Source organism: Malaya genurostris, chromosome 3 (genome assembly GCF_030247185.1).
Source record: "Malaya genurostris strain Urasoe2022 chromosome 3, Malgen_1.1, whole genome shotgun sequence".
NCBI classification, from domain to species: Eukaryota; Metazoa; Arthropoda; class Insecta; order Diptera; family Culicidae; genus Malaya; species Malaya genurostris.
Window position 1 is genome coordinate 185,435,414 of NC_080572.1, and position 19,580 is coordinate 185,454,993.

Below are 19,580 nucleotides of genomic sequence, written 5' to 3' on the forward strand. Positions count from 1 at the left end.
AACAATCCGATTCGAACGAAATACAGTCTCAAAATTGTTGTTTGAATATTTGCCGAAATACTATTCATCGAATTTACTCGCATTATGCCATTCAATCTCGAAATCTCGCTTCAACGTTTATGTGCTTCAATATAAACGTTGAAGCGAGATTTCTCGAAACCACCCGTTCACATGTTAAAAATAAAATTACTGATCCAATCAACACGAATCTTTTTTTCTGTAATAATTTGTGCAGAGAAGTGTGTGAACCTATAAAATGTAAAAAAAAAATAATTGTATTTCAATTTTTTTTTCTTGCATATATGTTTGAATATTTATATGTAGCTACATATTAAACACACACACATAGAATCAGTGTTGGTGATTGCCGAAAATTTGACAGAAGCTGCTATATTGCTATCTATATTGTATACAACATTTTCAATCCGGTAGAAGATGCCTAGGACAGGACCAGACAACTGGCTTCTTTTTCCAGAAAAATATTTCTCTTCTTATTCCGGTTGCTCCCTGCTGTAAATAATAAATGCCTCGCGATCACTGTTGCCAGTAGAGATAATTATTCATTCTGAAAACTTTCTCCCCTTATAACATGCAATTATTTATCATTTGAAAACACTTAGACAAATGTTTTATCGGTCAAAAATATAGCTCTGGATTCATTTTGATCAGATGTTTGTTTTGAAGAGAACGTTTAGTTGAAACAGCTTAATAAAATTTTTCTGAAACACTCAATTTTGGGTAATTAATTTTTGCAGCTTTTATAACTAAAGTATTCAACATATTCTATTTGAGAAAAATAATAACATACAGAAGTATCCAAAGATTGGGTGCTATTCTCAACCAACATAATCAATATTCTCGTCCATATCACACTTCGTGATTTCAGGCTTTCTCTTTGTATCATCCAATGATTGTTAAATGTACTCGTATACTTTCCGCATTGACAGGATTTAAAAACAAATTGAACTTAAATCCTTTTGAAATCAATAATTTTGAAAAGATGACCCGAAAAATAAAAAATCCAATATCAAGCTACATTGTTACCGACGATACTGACAACACTTTTTCTACCACCCTGCAGTAATCTTGATTTCAACAACTTGTACTTGCTTATGTCAATTTCAACCAATCACGAGCTGGTCCGAAATTGGTCCTAAAAGTGGATTAACAATTGTCAGGTCCTGTCCTAGGAAGATGCTACAAGAACTCTAGTCTCTCAATGCATGAACCGTGAGAGAATTTTGCTACATTTCTTCGCTCCACTTCATACTCTGAGTATTTCACGCTCTTAAAAAAATTTACAGTCTGATAATGATCGTTGCTGTGTGGAATTTCCCTAGAGAGAATCGCAAGTTGACAATTGTCGCAGAAAATCGAATCGATGATTCAACTTGATGATTCTCATACTAGGTTGCAATATTTCAAAACCCTTGTGTGGAGCATTCACAGACATTTTGAAAGACACAACTTATACAAAGGTTATATGCACATAGTTAGAATAAGCGGCAATAGTAAAATAATTCTATGGCAAATATCAACTGCCTGTATAGAATCGGATCGCGAAACGAGAATAAGCGACAATTTGTTGCTTCAGAGAGGATCCCCACAGCAACGTGCTAACCTTTGATTCTCAGAAATGTCATCGGGAGAAACTCGCTCTCGCACTGGTGTCGATTCTATGTTAAATGAGCCATGCCAGGTTTTTGTTGTTGCGATGATTTCCGTTTCTCTTTGATGGCACTGATTCAATCATTGAAGAGTTGCCAGTGAACGTCCTTTGAAACGATAAAAGCCATCCTTGCATAGAACCTTAGGTTCATGCACTTGAGACAAGTCTCCTGTCCAATTTGATACATTATTTGGATGAATAAGAGTTCAACTTCGGAAGATATCGTGTGAATTGGAAATCAACTTCGTGAACTATGGTAAGGTGGGGCAAGACTGCCAGAGGGGCAAGTGTGCCACCCCCACCATTTTCACATAGAATGAGCATTTATCATAAATATACACATTTGGGTTTATTCATTGAATATCCACGATATAATTTTATATTGCTTCTATTTGTCTCATTTATTTATTTGGTCGTGAAATCCGAACAAACCAAATCTTGTAATTAGCACACATAATATAAGAACGAGATCTTACAAAATAAGAGTTTTTAGATTGTTCTCCATTTGATAGGGTTTCATTTTAATGTCAGATCATTGGTACACCTTTTAGTTGAATATTTGTTAAAAATTGAATATCGATAATTGAATTATTAGTAACATAGTACCATGATTTTGCAATCGGTTCATAACGGGGTAAGTTCGCCATATTGCTATGGGGCAGGTGTGCCATAGCAGATGATGAACAAACCTAACCTCAAAGTCGATCGGTGTTGAAACATTCAATAAAAGCATGTTGTGAACGATGGTACGGATATAGGGTTTTTTCGCGTAAAAAGTTGTCAAACACAACCATGCTTGCTGCAATCCAGTCCTTGCACAGTGGTGGTTCAACAATTCGAAAGGCGGCTAAAGAACTCGACATTCCGCGGAAAACTTTAGAGAAGTAAATGATGATGATTTTTTTTGGTACATGTAATATCGAAAATAAACGTGAATCTTATTGATTGTATTAGGGAAAGCAGTACAATAGAGGAAATCTAATTAAATTACGGAGAAAATGTAATTATTGTTAGGGTGGCGGTTCTGCCCCACATAGAGGGAACTTATGCCCCGCACTGAAAATATTGAGCTGCTCCTGAAAGAACTTCATAAACGTATCAATAATCAAAATCAGGCGTTTATTTATTGTAGAAACACGAAAATTCTTAGCATGGCACACTTGCCCCACCATCCCTTAACTACCTGTCGCATGTGTCAGTTACGTGGAGTGGCGGACAACATAGAAATCCCCTCGATGGCCTTCCAGCGAGACAGGATGGTTTCAATTACAGCATCATCAACGTACACTGCGCACACGAAACAACCCCTGATTAGGAGAAAGAAGCATTCTACGCACAGCTGGGGCGGAACAGCAATCCATGGCAAAACATGAAACTCGGCATGGGCGATATGACCTATGTAGGCTCAGGTAACCTACAGACTCGATCAATGAGTACAATTTCATTCATTTTCGCTAAAGTGTAGTGAGTCGCCCGGGTTGGCGGTTCAATGCATAGGACGCTTGTCCTTCAAGCCAGTTGTCGTATATTGGAACCCCGACCTGGAAGAGTTCTTAGTGTCAATAGGATCGTAGTACTAGCCATGCAACGCTTTCGAAGCGGTTTCGAAGTCTGTTGAGACAAAAATGTCAAATTTTACACAAGGAATGTAATTCCAAGACTTTCACCCTCATTCTTGTTTACGTTCATATCAACCATACGACGAACGAATACGAATAAACCATTCTTGTTTTCTCTCTAATGAATTCGAACGCGATTTATTTGTCACAAAATATTTAAATATCAGCAAACTTTTTCAGATAAATGCTAAGCCGTGATGAAATCACTCCAACTATTGTTATTAACCATATGCAAAACGTTAGAATGTATGCCAGTTTAGTTTCGAACGATACGTATATTCGAACATCATTCGTACGACCGAAAACCGGTTTGGATGCGTCAGTTTAATGCTGCGAATCAACCATTCGAATACATTGAAAACAGTTCAACCGATTTCCGACAAATTTCTTTTCGAATTTAAACGTGATTTGCAATCAAATGATAAATTCGTTTTTCGAATAAAACATTTAGAAAGTCAATGCTTGTTTTTTTATTTGACGAACCTTCGAACATACGCGCGGTTCAAAGTCCAAAATTTTACCATATTTATTAGGTACTTTATGGAAAATATGCCATGGGTAAACATGCTTTATTTTGTATTAAATGCATTATTTTACAAATGTAATGAATATGTAGACTATCGAAAAAACAACAAAATTTCAAGAAAATTGTAGCATTCGTCACTTCTTTGATGCTTGGCATCTTCCTAAAAAACTACTTGCAATTTCAATCCTTCTTTTGCACAGGAATCTCGTTCGTACACGTTCGAGGCTTGTTCGCATTCGTCCGAAAGTATGCGTTTGTCGAATAGTCGGTACGGACGTACACAAGCATGATGATATAAAATCAGCAGAAAAACATATAAGGAGTGTATCGAAAATAAGCTATCCACATACATTCGTGAAGTACGCATGTATTTGTGATGTTTTTGTATGTTCAGATCACAGCATGCTGTGTGTTCGGCTGTTAGCTTTCGTTTGTTTACTTGTTTGTGCGGTTGAAATTCCGCGTTTTCAAAATGTCGCGTATTGAAAAGGAAGTGAAAATTAAGGTTCTGGACACATGGTTAAGTGAGAAGGGTATTACTATGCGAAAATTGGCAAAGCGGTTTGGAATTCATCATGCCAGTAGTAAAACCATCATTAATGAGTTTGGAGAACACTATTCGTTGGATGAGCTACCAGAAAGAAGCAGAAAACCAGGTTTTTCCAACCCGAAACTAGTCCAGAAAGTGGTATCTCTAGTCTTGAAGAAAAAATCAATGTCAATACGTGCCAAAAAAGCAGGAACGAGTGTCGGAATGATCCAGCATATTAAGAGGCGAAATCACCTGAAGACCTACAAGAAGCAGAAAACCTCGAAACAAAGTGTAGAACAGAAGAAGCGAGCAACAAAAAGAGCCCGGAAATTGTATTCGCGTCTTTTGCAGTGTCCGGATGCAAGCGTTCTGATGGGCGATGGGACTTATGTGAAGGAGGACTCAAGAATCCTTTCAGGTCCACAATGCTTAACTGTCGTTGTTGGGGAGGATGTGAGCGATGCGGACAGGTCGATTCAAGTAGAGAAACTCGGTCGAAAGATACTGGTATGGCAAGCAATATGTTCCTGTGGTTTGAAGTCAACCATTTTTTACACTACCGGAACTATAAATGCAGAAATCTATCGATCTTAGTGTCTCCAGGAGAGATTGCCGCTTTTATATAAGAAGCATAGTACACCTCCAGGATTTAGCGTCGGCTCACTATGCCAAAACCACTCTCAATTGGCTTGCGGAAAAGGGTATAAATTGAAAAAAATATCAATCCACCAAATTGCTCTCAGTTTCGACCTATCGAACGTTACTGGGCAATCGTGAAGCGGGTCTTCAAGAAGACTGGTAAGGCAGCTGGGAACATGCAGGAGTACAAAAAAATTTGGTCTCAAGCGTCCAAAAAATGCGATGCAACACTTGTCCGTAACTTGATGAAGAGCGTTCGATCAAAAGTTCGAAAATTCTTGAAGGAATAACTTAAATTTCATTCGTTTTTCATTATACTCAAGTTTAACCTCGTACAATAACGGATCAATTTTTAGTTTGAATAAAATATCGTTTTTTTATCAAAATTTGAAAGAATAATTTGTGGATAGCTTATTTTCGTTACACTCCTTACAAAATTCCTCGGTACACCACTGAGGACACTGAACGATCCGTCGAGCCCGCCAGAAAATACCATCGGAAATTGTGTGCTGACAGACAAATGGACATAGTGATATGTAAATATTTTCTTCCTATAAGTAAACGAATAGCTGTGAGTAATTCTAATGTGTTTAAACCATATGCACCTATACCTCAATCCATTCGACGAGCTCCTCAAGATTTTTTTTTGCTAAATTAAGACACTTATGGAAAATTTTTATAACTGTTCGACAGTTAATTTTCACGACAATTGGTATTTACCGAAGTTCCACAATTATTGAAAAATGTCCACTTGTTGCTTAAAAGTACACGCGGAACTCTTGACAACATGAAAATACATAACAAGTTTCGTGTAAACTTTCTCGCTGCGCAGAAACTGAACAATGTATTTTAGAAGTTGCTTAGTAGTTCGTTGGGTTGCGTCGCATCAATAATTACTTGAAAAACGGGCTGCTTAGAAGGCTTTGCATGAACTTCGCAAGCTACTTAAGCCAAATCATCTTCTTTTATCCGTACACTTCGACCGTCCCACTACAAAAGGGCCTAACTGCAAATCACAGTTTCTCTTTGTTTACTTTTTCTTTCACGATTTACCGAACTGATTTTTAGACACTTTACTCTTCACAAAACATTCAAGGTAAAACTACAAGCTTTAGATTTATATTGGAAACTTTAGAGAATTTGCAATAATGGCTCCGTAATGTTCAAAAGAGAAAGTAAACGAAGAGAGGCTCTCATCTGCAGTTAGGCCCTTTTGTCGTGGGACTATCGATTTGGTCGCGAGATGTCATTAAATCGACAAAATGACTGCCCGCACAAATGAATACCATAAACTATTTATACTAATTAGTATTCTCTACCTTTCGCCTTCGGCTCATCAGTGCGTCAGCAGTATATCTTGAATTGCTAACGCCTCCTAACGGTCCAACATTAACCGTGGAGCAGACGAAAATAACTCGTTATACTAGATATCGTCAAACGTTCAATAATATGGTTTGGATTATATTCCATGAAATATTTTATTACACTGATCAATGGTACTTTTATATGCGGGTGGTTTGATAGTGAATTTCAGAAAGGGTGAATCTAAAACACATCACGAGAGCGTCTGAGAATCGTAACATACAAGTGAGGAACAAACAAACACGGTTCTCCGAAGGAAATAGAACCACCAGAAATATTTTGATTGCAAAGCGATGTGCAGATATGTTGGAAATAACCTCACGAATCCACACTTGAAAGTTTGCGCCACGCAACCGAACGAACTTCCAAGCTACTTCTACCTTTTTCTTTTTTCAATATATTCTGCATAGTATCATTTCCTGAACGAATGTGGCTCAGTCAAATTGATTCCAATGTTATTGAAAAAATAAACAGCACCCATTCAAAATAACAGAACGTACATTTTAGTTAGTAAAGCAGTCAACCATCGTAATTATTGTTGTAAACAATGTAATTCATTAACTAATTAAATAACTAAATTATATATTTTCTTTACTACTCCATTTTTCGTATCACAAGTCTCCGGTCAGGTTCCTTGTCTAGTTCAAGTTCGGCTCTAGTAATAATCCACTTATCTTCTGCATGATCAGCCCAAAAATAATATTTCCCTCGTTGGTTGGAACCCTTTACTGGTACAGCAAAGCCAGTTATTTTTCCTTGGCCATACTTCTGGCTCTCAACACCAAAATCAAATCCCAAGTCTTTGATGGGCTCCCCCAGCAATGTGATGGCACCTGAAATTTAGAAAAAAAATAAAATTTCAAAGCATCTACTAATATATTTTGTCTTACCAGGATGTGACCTGAGAACCTTCATAGATTCCTTGTAGTATGCTTGACCGCGAACCTGTTCTTCCAGCTTCATTTTCATTATCAAAGCCGCGGAAATGCCTCCAATGCCGACGTACACTGCGGTTTTTACTAATGTTTTGATGGCTACCATAATGTGCTGCTATAGGCCAGCATTACCTACTTATTTTCATTCAAAAAACAACATATCAACACAATGTTATGTGTTTTACATTTGTTGACTATTTTGCCGGACTAGAAAGCTTTTTGACATTATGTCATTTGAACAGTAGATAGATTCAATGAATGAAATTCATTTAAAAATAAATAAAATTGAGTTCGTGAGAACTTGAGAGAATGAGTGTCACTCAACGAGAGCGTCATATCTCTCCTATCTCTCATCCGTCCGGTTTGACAGACGTTACATGTGACTGTTGTAAATAACACAAAACTCAACTTAGAACCAGTAAATATGAATAGGATTTGATCGAAATTGTATCAAACGTTGATTAAATTTGTTATAATTTGTGTCACAAACATGAACGCCATAATTTCCTCTAATATTTCTTCATTGTTTCGAAAATGTAACATCTTACAAACGACGGGTGCTTTAAGGAATTATGCAACACCCAAACCTGGAGGAGGTTGGTAATCAAAATTATAATTCTTGTAGTAAAACCAATAGCTATTATCCATTTTCAGCACTCGGTTCCAAGAAAAAGAAATTGGGTAAATTAGGTCCAGTGGTAGAGAAAAAAGTGATGCCGGTGGAAACTGATGCAACAAAGTTAGTCAGTTATGTTTGCGGAAGTAATTTCATGAAAACCGGAGAAGACATAAAACTAAAACCCGACTCGGAGTATCCGGAGTGGTTGTGGAGTTTACATGTTGGTAAACCTTTGACGTTGGAAGAGATGGATCCTGACACAAAACCGTATTGGAGAAAGCTACGACGGTTAGCATTGCAACGAAACAATAAACTTTCGAAACTGAAAAAGTTTTAACTGTTGAGTCTGAGTTTATTGATCATACAATAAAATTTTCATACAGAAGGCTTGAGAAATAAATGCATCCGAAAATGTTATAGATGGTAGAATAAGTTGGTATAGGGTTAGTCTGCCTTATTTTCGTTTTATTTCAATGATTCGAATATTTCTAATGTCGACGGGTATTTTAAACAATTGTCACCAATTTTATTGCTAAATGATTGCCAGCAAAGAAGAAGAATTTGGCATAGTGTTACTTTAGCATAAAAAATAATTGAAGTGTTAGTCTACGATAAATCACTTAGATTTTTCATAAGCTGGTGATTTATGAACCAAGTAATGAATTAGTAACGCTCTTATTTTGAGTGAACAATCTTTTTCAATTCGAACGATCATTGTCGAACATGGTAATCTGGTTATTATTATATTATTATTATTTTAATTTTATTATTATATTATTATTATTATTATTATTATTATCAGTACCTAATGAGAAAAAAGACTGATGTAAATAATAGCAGAAAAGCTAATCTACGAAAAAATTGCAATATAAACGGGAGTAGAGCAATTTACTTCTATCAGAGGAAATTGTGTCTGAATGCGTAACATAACTCTGAAAGCATTCTAATGGAACAGAATCTCCATACATCGGTACTAACATGTGATTAGGGCATATCGTGCGATATGCCCTTTTGAAAGTTACGAAAAATAATGTTCATTACTCAAGTTTTAAACATGAAATTTAAGCATATTGCGCACAATTTCGTAGATTGGGCTTCTATCTACGAGATTATATCGATTGTTGTGTTAATGAAGGTTGTAGAGCCGAGCAATGTGCATTATATCTTGTAACATTCGCAAGGGCCTATCGTGCGATATGCCCTAATCACATGTTACTACCGACATGGACTGATTCTGCATGATCACTGAGAGGTGCAGTTCTCAGTATCGCTCCTGTGGCGTAATCCCGCGAAAAAACACTTCACTCACAATGACCAGCCTATTTTATGTTCTGTCCTTCAGTTGATATTAGTGTTGTTTTAGTTATTATTCTAAGTAAAGAAGAAGGATAGGACCGTAATAATAAAAAGAGGAAGTAAACAAAGAGAAACTGTTATTTACACGTAGGACCTTCGCTAGTGTTCGTCTTCATTACATTTGGCTTAAATTGTTTCCAAAAATTGCCATCATACTATGCACTTGAGTAGAAATTTGTGGTTTCTTACAGTATAAGAACAGTAAAAAGTACAGTTGAAACCGTAATAAAAAGTGGAATTCCAACCATATTGAATTATTAATGTACAAGTATTAGCAAATACAAATAATTTGTATTTGGTATTAGCTTTGGAACTTTACTTGCTGTTACGAAAAATCAACGTAATAGAAAAACAAATCCATTCATTCATAAAAACTAATTCATACTGGATTTTATATAATTTTTATAGCACATTTATGTATTTGAAAATCATTTCAACAATACAATGAATTGATGCTTTGTACATCCTTATTGGAAAAGCCGTTCCGTTGTCCAATTTTTCCAGCAAACTTGACCTGAAAATATAAAAATAACAATAAAATATTTGTTTTTTTTAATCCAAATGGCGGGTAAGTTTGCATAATAATGGTTTCTATTTTACATATGGATTTTTCTGCGTGTAGTACATAGTACACATTAGTGATGATTGGGTTTCGGGTATTGGTCGGGTTCGGATTCAGAAAGAATTTGTTTGTCGGGTACGGGTGACGAATTTTTCATTTTGAATGGGTACGGGTTGGGTTCGAATTAAAAAATTTGGTCGGGTTTCGTGTATTCGAATGATTTTTATTTTTTATCGGGTACGGTCGTTTTCGGCTTTGTAATAAAATTTCTTCTCGGGTACGGGTAAAAGTTTTTTTTTTGCTTTCGCTTGGGTACAGGTCGGGTTCGGGTTCAAGAAATTGTTCACCCGACCATATCTAGTACACATAACACCAAGTAAATGACTCTTACAACATTCAAAACGTCAAATTGATGGGGTATCCGGGGACTAGCTTTGATTTAGCACCCAATGACATCTCGGTATTCCCATACGCCCGAAATACATTGTGCGGTTAACGTTCTTAGATCTTAGATAGAACGGTAATGTTCGGTTGACGCTTTCAAAGCTCAAGTTTCGGAGTTACCTTCTTCGGAGTGGCTTAAAACTTTCCATCAAATTCTGTGCTAAACTTACACCGTATTGCTCGAAAACTTTCATCCACTCTTTTTCTAATCATTGTCGTTTTTGAAGACCTTTCCTGTTTACCGAAGCATTTATAATCGACCGGAATTGTTCTATTGGACGAAGCTACAGAAACAACAACATTGGCTCCATTTTCGGCTGCGTAACGGCATGGTACCAGATCCAGCCAACACAAAATGTCACTTTCATGGGTTTATCATAAGTCTAACCAGAAAGGGTACAGAAATTCCGAAAGTAAAACTCGGTAACCAGCCCCGGTCTCCCCTAAAGTTCGTAAACGCGAAAAGATTTATGAGAAAAATGTGGTTAGAATTTAGAAGCTCAACGCAAGCTACTATTCCATAACAATAAAACCTAAATAAAAGTTCAACTATCTTTTTTTTGCTTAAAATAGGGTAACGGTACCCCATTTCATTTCAGCTCCAGTAGTTATCTCATAAACGCAAACCATTAGTTAGAGTGAGTCTCTGTTCGATTGACTTCAAGTATAAGATGAATTTAGGTGCAATCGCTTCGAAATTTCGCGTTGCTATAAGAGCAATATCAAACAATTTTCGAACTATTTTTTTGCGGTATTGCTTCTTAGAGCCGAGGCAAAGTCGCAGTATTCGATTTAATTGCAATCCGTTAATTGAAAGCCGCGTAATCGACAAAATAACATGGCGACTCTACTAAAGAGGTAACCATTTATATAATAGCCCTTTTATGTTTTCTAATAATGAAAAAAATAATTAATTCAATATTATCTCCTTGAAATATAGTAGAGGGAGTACTTCTTCTGTCAATTGTGGAATGAATGAACATAAACCAAGGATCTCAAAATCTTAAAATTTGTTGTAAAGACTGTCCCAGAAAGTATGGACGCAACCAAAAACCGGCTACCATTTCGCAATGGTTCAGAATCTGTCAATTTTTACGGCTGCGTCCTGTTGTTTACACTCTTCTCTAATCACTTGTGCAGTTGTTTATTCGTTTTCATTAGTTTTACCTGATTTGATTCTGTTTAAATTTTACTACAGCTTTATCCGATATAAATCCTTTTGAAAAAGGTCAAGCTGTTATTTAGTTATTGTGCACACCAGTTTGAGTCACCAGTTAAAAGGAATGACTTGGGCTAGAAGGAATGACTCAATATTTTTACATTAAATTTATACAATGTTAATTTAATGTGAAAAAATCAGTCTCAAATAAAGAATAGTAATTACATAAAGTCTCAAGATTAGGCAGTCCTTAGTTATTTTAACCACGCTCGAAATTAAGGAACGAAGAACCCCGTTTACAGCATTGGTCCTCTTAAGCAGACACGTACCCAGACGGGGGTCCCGAAGTTAGAAAAAGAAACAAAAAAAAATGTTTGATGCGAAGCGAACAGTATCAAAACTAAATAGAATGGTGATTAAATGCGGGCAAAATAAAAAGACAATAATAAAAAGACAGCAAATTGTACTGGATGACCGGAAAGAAAAAGCTATCCTGCTGCTGAATCCCGCACATACTTATTCAGGATTTAGAACTGTATGATTAACGCAAGTGCACATGTTTGACTGATTCCATCATTATACGCTAGAGAAAAAATGATTACCCGACAATGGACCGAAGTCGTGCTTCGAAGCGGCACGATTGCCTTGAAGCAGATCCTGTCAGCTTAGAGCGAAATCAATTTTCAGTCATCGTCATCGCACGGCATCACATTCAACAATTCATGTCAATTGCATGGGTGCGCAGTGCTGCTATTTTGGCGCGCACGAATTTGACGTTTCTCTCCCCTACTTCAAAGACATCATATTAACAAGATATCCAGCTCTCACATTTCCCGAACAAATCATTGGCAACATCCTTTTTTGCGAGCATGTCGCCCTCAGGTGAGTCCGCATCAAATCTCATACATAGAAGTAGGGGAGAAAAATGTCAAATTCGTGCGCGCCAAACTATTTTGGCTGCGCACCCATACAATTGACATGATATGTTGAATGTGATACCGTGCGATGGCGTTACTGAACTGAAGATTGATTTCGCTCCAAGCTGACAGGGTCTGCCTACTTCTATGTACGAGATTCGATGCGGATTCGCCTGAGGGCGCCATGTTCGCAAAAAAGGATGTTGCCAATGATTTGTTCGGGAAATGTGAGAGCTGGATATCTTGTTAATATGATGTCTTTGCTTGAAGGGAGACTCAATGGATCATGATTCCGGTTTTGTGGGATTGTCATAGTATACATTTTGAGGACTACCTCAATGCAAATCTTAGCGTAGATTAAAGGAATACATGAAGCAAATGAGCATCGCTGTTATGGTTAAAATCAACGATTTAGGGTTCCACCTTGCTCACCTGCTTTGGCCTTCTCGAACTATTATCTGTACCTAAACCTCAAGCATAAATCAAATAAACATAGATTTCCCAGTGCAATACTAATGTAGTTGAGCAACCCGTGACAGCAAAAGCACCGTCTGGTGGAGAATGGGTGCGTAAATGCTCCTAAAATGCATGCATAAAGTTGCCTGCGCATTTAACAAAACCACAGTAGCTAATGGAAAAAAGTACACCCGTTTCTCACTAGAGGTGCTGTTAGTGTCACCGTACAGTCGGAAATCTATGTTTATTTGATTTATGCCTCAAGTCATCTATGAGAAATCGATGTGAGTTTCGTTTTGGAATTTTAGACCGCTATTTCCGAAACCTGATACCGAAATCTGCATAGCCAAAGTAAATTTGTATGGCCATCAACTAATATGACCTACAAATTTTGAACATGTTTTCCGTTCTCCACGAGTCGAAGTAAGGGAGCTGGCTCGGACCACTTCTCAAAATCTATCACAAGTTTTGAGGAATTTTAGTGCTCTAGAAATGGGTATTTAGAAGGTCTCAGACATGTGTGACTGAAATGATATGACAGAGATGTAATACAATAACCTTATCTCAGTCACAGTTACACATTTTATTGAAATACTTAATACTGATAGTTCCAGTGGAAATGATTAAAGTGTCTGTTAAAAACGCGGACAAAAGGCGCACTGAAAATCATGTAGGTAAGCCCTCTACAGTAACATTTTTTTTTTAATCTGAGGGCCCCTCCCGAAACGAAATCCTGGGTACGGGCCTGCCCTTAAGTTATCGAAATGTCGGTAAATCATGACAAATTGATGATTAAGCGTAATTGAAATGTCGGTAAATCTTGACAGATTGATGTTTAACGCACACTGAGCAAAATACCATAGTAACCGTAACCTGTTTTCCATTGTCATTTCAACTATACGCCTAAATAGTAGCAACAACCATGATATATGACTATTCACCATCTGTACTGTATAAATTACTAGACAACAAAGACTACGACTTGACTAAACTATTTGTATTTATGACTTTTCTGGCATGGTCATCCTGACAATGGTAGTCATCTCAAATATAAGAATAGATAGTTAAAATCACAATTTCTAGTAAGGTGAAATTGCTCTCGAGCCTTGTATATATGAGGTGCTAAATAGTTATCGCTACCATGTAAATATGTCCACAGTTTAATAATGTTACCATAATTAGATACATGGTTTAAAAGACGATTATGAAGTTTGAAAACACTATTCATGTAGTCCATATCAACAGAATTTATGTAGTAAGCACATTATCGTATAGTGTTTTTCAACCTACTATGTATTACATTTGTGCTGACTATACAAATTGTCAATGAACGGGTGCACTGTTATTGTCACATAAAGTTACAATTTAGCAGAAAATGTCGTACCTGGGTAACACATCAGTGATGGATTTGAACAAAATATTCTATATTGTGACTGTGTACTTTGGTAGGTCTTGCAGGTAGGTAAAGTTTGTAGCCTTACTAGTTTCCGAGGTTGAAATTCAATTTTTCAACAGTTTTTCCGGCAACTGTTATGTTTTCCAGTGAAATCAATATCTCGTATACGGTTTATTATTCATTATCGGTCGCTGTAGAAACAACATCAAGCGATTGATGAAAAGGAAGATTATCATTTGATTCCCGGATTCAATTCGCTCGAATCCCACGGAAAGTCGCAGGTGAGTATCGAGGTTTGCATCTGGACTTGGCTAATAATTTCTTTCCTGCTTCAGGAAAAACTCCACCGGACAGAACCTTGAATCAACTGATGCTATCAAGCAATGCTAAGCAATATTTCACCAGGTATATTGTTATTTGATTTGATGCGAAAATAAAATAGAGTTTAATGAAATTATTTTGTTGTTCTTATTTTAGAATTTAAATTCATAAAACTTTTTAACATTAGCTCATGTTTTGCTGATCTTCAGCATTGTTGAATCAACCACTGCCTTTAGTTTCGAAATAACTAGAAGTGAAATGTCAAAAATACCATGACTCTGGTTATAGCAAGAACTACAATGTAAAAAAAATATTCGGTCATGGTTAGGCTAACCATCTCAATCGTATTAGTTATTCATACAATACACTGTTCAATATTACTATTCTAGAGCCGATACCACTCATAGTAAACATGAACTTGACCATTGTTGAAATCATCTGATTTCATAGTCGGCTGAAAACCACTATACGCTCATGGTCAAGTTGGCCCTCTATATAGTAACAGTTACCATTTTATTTTTCTGAGTGCAATGCTGTCGGTTTTTACTAAACTGATTATTGAATGTTTGCTATATTAATGTGCAGGGGAGAATCGACAGCCTTGGTCCATTTTTCATATGGATTTTTTTTATAAATGTAAATGAAAGGTATTTTAAAATTACACACTATGGAATGAGATTTTTTTCTCTCTCGAAATAATCAAATATTGTTGATGAAATTTAGATGGAGGTCACAGAAATTACTAACTTTACCTACAATTCAAAATTCTAATAAATTCCATCACTAGTTTCCGATAAAACACTAGTGGCCCAAGGTCATATGCCAGTTCAAAGCTGCCGACTCTCCCTTATAGTTAAAAATCAATTAAATTTGTACTTTTACGAACACTCCATATAGTAAATGTTGTAAGTAAATACAAACAACCAACCGTTTCCATAGTCTAAAACATGGCTAGATAAACGGTCGTTGTTTGCATTCATTAAAGCATTTTATTACAAATGATTCGAGCTGTTGTGGGTTGATAATGAAAATCTAATGACTACGAAGCAATACCTTGGGTTCAAGGGTTGGAGATCCATTCCAGCTGAAGGCCGTTGGAGAATAATGCATAACACTGCCGAGATCGTACAGTATTCCATGGGTTGTAGTACGCTCCTGTCGTTCCTTCCTAAAGTTCCCCATTGAATCCGGTTTTATGTTTTGGACTTTGACACTCACGTATCGGTCCCGGTCGTGACGAGTATGCTCGTGGAAGAATCCTAAAACGTGCATAAGTTCATGCAGAATGGTCCCCGTTCGACGAATGCAAGCATTTTTCTGTAAGTTAAGAATTTGCTTTCCTCCAGCCCGACCAACGGTCGACCAGCATCCGTTGCGTGAGCTTTCGATTGATATGTAGTCCTGTTGCCTTACTCGGGGGACAAATCGAACGCATGTTTTCTGGCTGAAGATTTGAAATGCGCTGCGGATTTTCTTCACTTCACTTGAACCTGAAAGCATTAGCTATTGTGATATATTCCGAAAATTTCTTCCGAAAAAGAAACCTACTAAACTCATCACTTATTTCATAAGGAATAACGGCTTTTTTCCACTTTTTACTTTTAAATTTAATGGCGTTTTTGGCAACATACGGTTGATAGATGTCGCCTTCTACGTAGTTTCCTGCTTCTTCTGGATTGGAGTCGTCATATTCCGGAACAATGGACTGTTCAAGTCGTTTCGAAGTATGGTTCCCACTTGCTGGTTCGTACAAACCTTCGCCTAGCGGTGTCAGATCAAACTCGAATAGGTCATCCTCGTGTGAATTTGACTGACAAACACAAAATAAAAACACCAGAAAACCTATTAATTGCTGCTGCACTGATGATGACATCTTTTTCGTGGAAGCTTTGACGGTTGATTGACGGCATCGAAATACGGTTCCAATATGATCTACTCGCACTTCCTACCGAAAACCAGGTGGGCGATGCTCGCCACGTGCGATAAAAGGGTTCAATTAATTTAATTTGATTATATACTGTCGCCAGTACACCTTGTGGCAAGATGTAGGCCAATGTAAGTTTGTTGTAACATTGATAGTACCTATTTTTGGATACAGAAAACCGCACCTACATTACGCATTACGTAGGAGCTTATCATACTAAGCAAATGATTAGTACAAAACGAAATGCAAAGTTTTTCTTAGGTATTCCAGTATTGGTTAGCTCGGCAAGCTACCTTCAATGATAATGAACCTTCAGTTTCATTAACGGTGCGTTCAATGTTAAGGTTTCGCTGAAACAGGATACAAAGCCATTGATTGTGATGATGCTATGGGATGCCACCGGTAAGATAAGCAGTTTAGCATTTACTGCAGTTGCTAGAAAAATAATTGGTATGGTTTTCGTTTTTTCATTTTGAATTCATACTTTTGAATTTTGTATGGGAGCATATAATTTGTTTGCAATATATGCTTACTTATGAAGCATCCCATAACCGGAAGATAAACTAACGTTTGCATTAAAAATAATGGACTTTTTTCGGATGGTGATAAAAAAAATGCTGCTTGGAAGCGAAAATTTCTACGCCCTTGAGAGCGGTCTTCCAGCAGTTACCTGGAACATTAGCCATGGCGGACGAAAAAATGCGTGTAGGCATGTTTTTGAGTTCTTTCTTCGTTGCGAAAACTAGTAATTGATAAAAAAAACTGTTAATTATTGAATAGATTTTACGCTAAAGGTTGGCCCAGAAATTTCCGATGTGACGCAGCTGAGGAACGTTGAGCAGATTTGTCGACTTGCTTAACACATCGATATTCAGTCACTCCATCTACATCAACGATCGCTTTGAGTATTAAGCTAACGCCAGATCCGCCCAGAACGCGACTTCCGCTTCCTGACATGTATGTTCATGTTCGCCAACTACTTTTTCACTATTTGACCGATTGTACCGACCTCCCAAGCCAAGTGCATGCAGGCGCCCAAGTAGCAAATGTAACTTGCTGGAATTTCAAGAGGTTTTACAATGATTTTAGAATTGTTATTTATGTTAGATATGTCCAGAAAGATTTTTAAATATATTAGAATCGGTTGTGCAACTTATAACTGTTAAGTTTTACAATACTAAGGAGTGTATCGAAAATAAACTATCCACATACATTTGTATTGTACGCATGTATTTGTGATGGTTTTTATGCTCAGATCGCAGCATGCTGTGCGTTTGGCTGTCATTTTTCGTTTGTTTACTTGTTTGTGCGGTTAAAATTCTGCGTTTTCAAAATGTCTCGTATTGAAAAGGAAGTGAAAATTAAGGTTCTGGACACATGGCTCAGTGAGAAGGGTATTACTATGCGAAAATTGGCGAAGCGGTTTGGAATTCATCATGCCATTGTTAAAACCATCAATAATAAATTTGGGGAACACTATTCTTTGGATGAGCTACCAGGAAGAGGTAGAAAACCCGGTTCTTCCAACCCGAAACTGGACCAGAACGTGGTATCTCTAATCATGAAGAACAAATCAAATACTTTACTGTCGTCGTTGGGGAGGATGTGAGTGATGCAGACAGGTCGATTCAAGTGGAGAAATTCGGTCGAAAGGTACTGGTATGGCAAGCAATATGTTACTGTAGTTTGAAGTGAACCATTTTTTACACTACCGGAAGTATAAATGCAGAAATCTATCGATCTGAGTGTTTCCAGAAGAGATTGTTGCCTTTATATAAGAAGCATAGTACACCTCCACTGCTTTGGTCGGATTTGGCGTCGGCTCACTATGCCAAAACCACTCTCAATTGGCTTGCGGAAAAGGGTATAAATTTCGTTGAGAAAAATATCAATCCACCAAATTGCCCTCAGCTTCGACCCATCGAACGTTACTGGGCAATCGTGAAGAGGGTCTTCAAGAAGACGGGTAAGGCAGCTGGGAACATGCAGGAGTTCAAAAAAGTTTGAGCTCAAGCGTCCAAAACATGCGATGCAACACTTGTCCGGGACTTGATGAAGAGCGTTCGATCAAAAGTTCGAAAACTCGTGAACTTAAATTTCATCCGGTTTTCATTATGCTCAAGTTTAACCTCGTACATTTAAGGATCAATTTTAACAGTGTCAATTTTAAGTTTGAATAAAATATCGTTTTTTATCATAATTTGAAAGAAAAATTTGTGGATAGCTTATTTTCGATACACTTCTTACCGAAAAAATCACTGTAGAACAACTTTAAGTACGAAAAAAGTCTTGTTTCAACAGGCTTCGCTGCCGATTCATTGCGTACAGAATCATTGCATGGCTAGTACTACGATCCTCCTGACACTATGAATCCTTCCAGGTCGGGGCTCGAACATATGACAACTGGCTTGTTAGACCAGCGCCGTATGCATTGAACCGCCAACCCGGGTTGCGTTAAGTACGTCCTCAACAATTGTGCAGCGAATCACCAACTTGTCTATGTTGCATTAGGAGTTGTAGAAGTTCTGCTAAAAATTTTCACACCGTCATGTAAAAAGTAAGTAACTATAACGATTGTGCAACAGGTAAAAAAATTTCCAAATAGCTGTCATAATTATATCGGACACAATATATGTCGAATCTATGTGTTATTATTTTTTTTTTGAAAAAATAGCGAAATGATGCTCTCCGCAAAAAGTTAAAAATTAAAAGCTAAAAATTGATGAGCCAAATTATAACCTTACTGTGCAAAATTAGGTTTCAGTTGAGTCTGCCTTATGAAATTTTAGGTCAGTGTGATTATTTTCTTCATTTTTAGAAAAAATAAACAATGATGAAATTCAAAGCTTACAAAAAAGTTGTGCAAGGTATATCTGTTTGAAATGAGCACAAAACTTGAAAACATGAGAATGTTATCATGAAAGTTGCAGAAATCCATTACTTACGCAATGAAAACAAAAATCTATCAGAAAACTTGTATTCGGTTTTCATCGTGCTGAAATAATCAGCAGACCCAACATCGCTGTTAACGATATTGAACGAAAAGCTAAGTTCATCATAGTTACTCTACTTACTATATTACCGCCTGAGCAACTTTTTTGTGCAACTCCAGCACATGGACCAAAATAATATCTACAGTGCATA

General features: G+C 37.0%; 3 protein-coding genes and 1 long non-coding RNA gene across 4 annotated transcripts; 2 read left to right on the forward strand and 2 right to left on the reverse strand.

The window, feature by feature from the left end:
• Positions 1 to 6,879: 6,879 nt before the first annotated feature.
• On the reverse strand, positions 6,880 to 7,535 carry LOC131438425 (uncharacterized). The gene is made up of 2 exons (XM_058608440.1): positions 7,238 to 7,535; positions 6,880 to 7,180 (listed from the first exon to the last, which is right to left on the reverse strand). Exons 1-2 carry the CDS (start codon positions 7,386 to 7,388, stop codon positions 6,942 to 6,944), a joined length of 390 nt encoding a protein of 129 aa, XP_058464423.1. The 5' UTR covers positions 7,389 to 7,535; the 3' UTR covers positions 6,880 to 6,941.
• Positions 7,536 to 7,640: 105 nt separating this feature from the next.
• On the forward strand, positions 7,641 to 8,286 carry LOC131438424 (large ribosomal subunit protein mL54). Its single transcript, XM_058608439.1, has 2 exons — positions 7,641 to 7,878; positions 7,937 to 8,286. The coding sequence occupies exons 1-2, from the start codon at positions 7,773 to 7,775 to the stop codon at positions 8,236 to 8,238; spliced, it is 408 nt and encodes a 135-aa protein (XP_058464422.1). The 5' UTR covers positions 7,641 to 7,772; the 3' UTR covers positions 8,239 to 8,286.
• A 1,355-nt stretch (positions 8,287 to 9,641) lies between these two features.
• LOC131436786 (hatching enzyme 1.2-like) lies at positions 9,642 to 16,597 on the reverse strand. Its single transcript, XM_058605704.1, has 3 exons — positions 16,061 to 16,597; positions 15,566 to 16,002; positions 9,642 to 9,771 (listed from the first exon to the last, which is right to left on the reverse strand). Exons 1-3 carry the CDS (start codon positions 16,383 to 16,385, stop codon positions 9,691 to 9,693), a joined length of 843 nt encoding a protein of 280 aa, XP_058461687.1. The 5' UTR covers positions 16,386 to 16,597; the 3' UTR covers positions 9,642 to 9,690.
• Positions 13,730 to 14,625, forward strand: LOC131436787 (uncharacterized). Its single transcript, XR_009230668.1, has 3 exons — positions 13,730 to 14,253; positions 14,311 to 14,472; positions 14,527 to 14,625. It is a non-coding gene; the product is annotated as an uncharacterized LOC131436787 (long non-coding RNA).
• Positions 16,598 to 19,580: the final 2,983 nt, after the last annotated feature.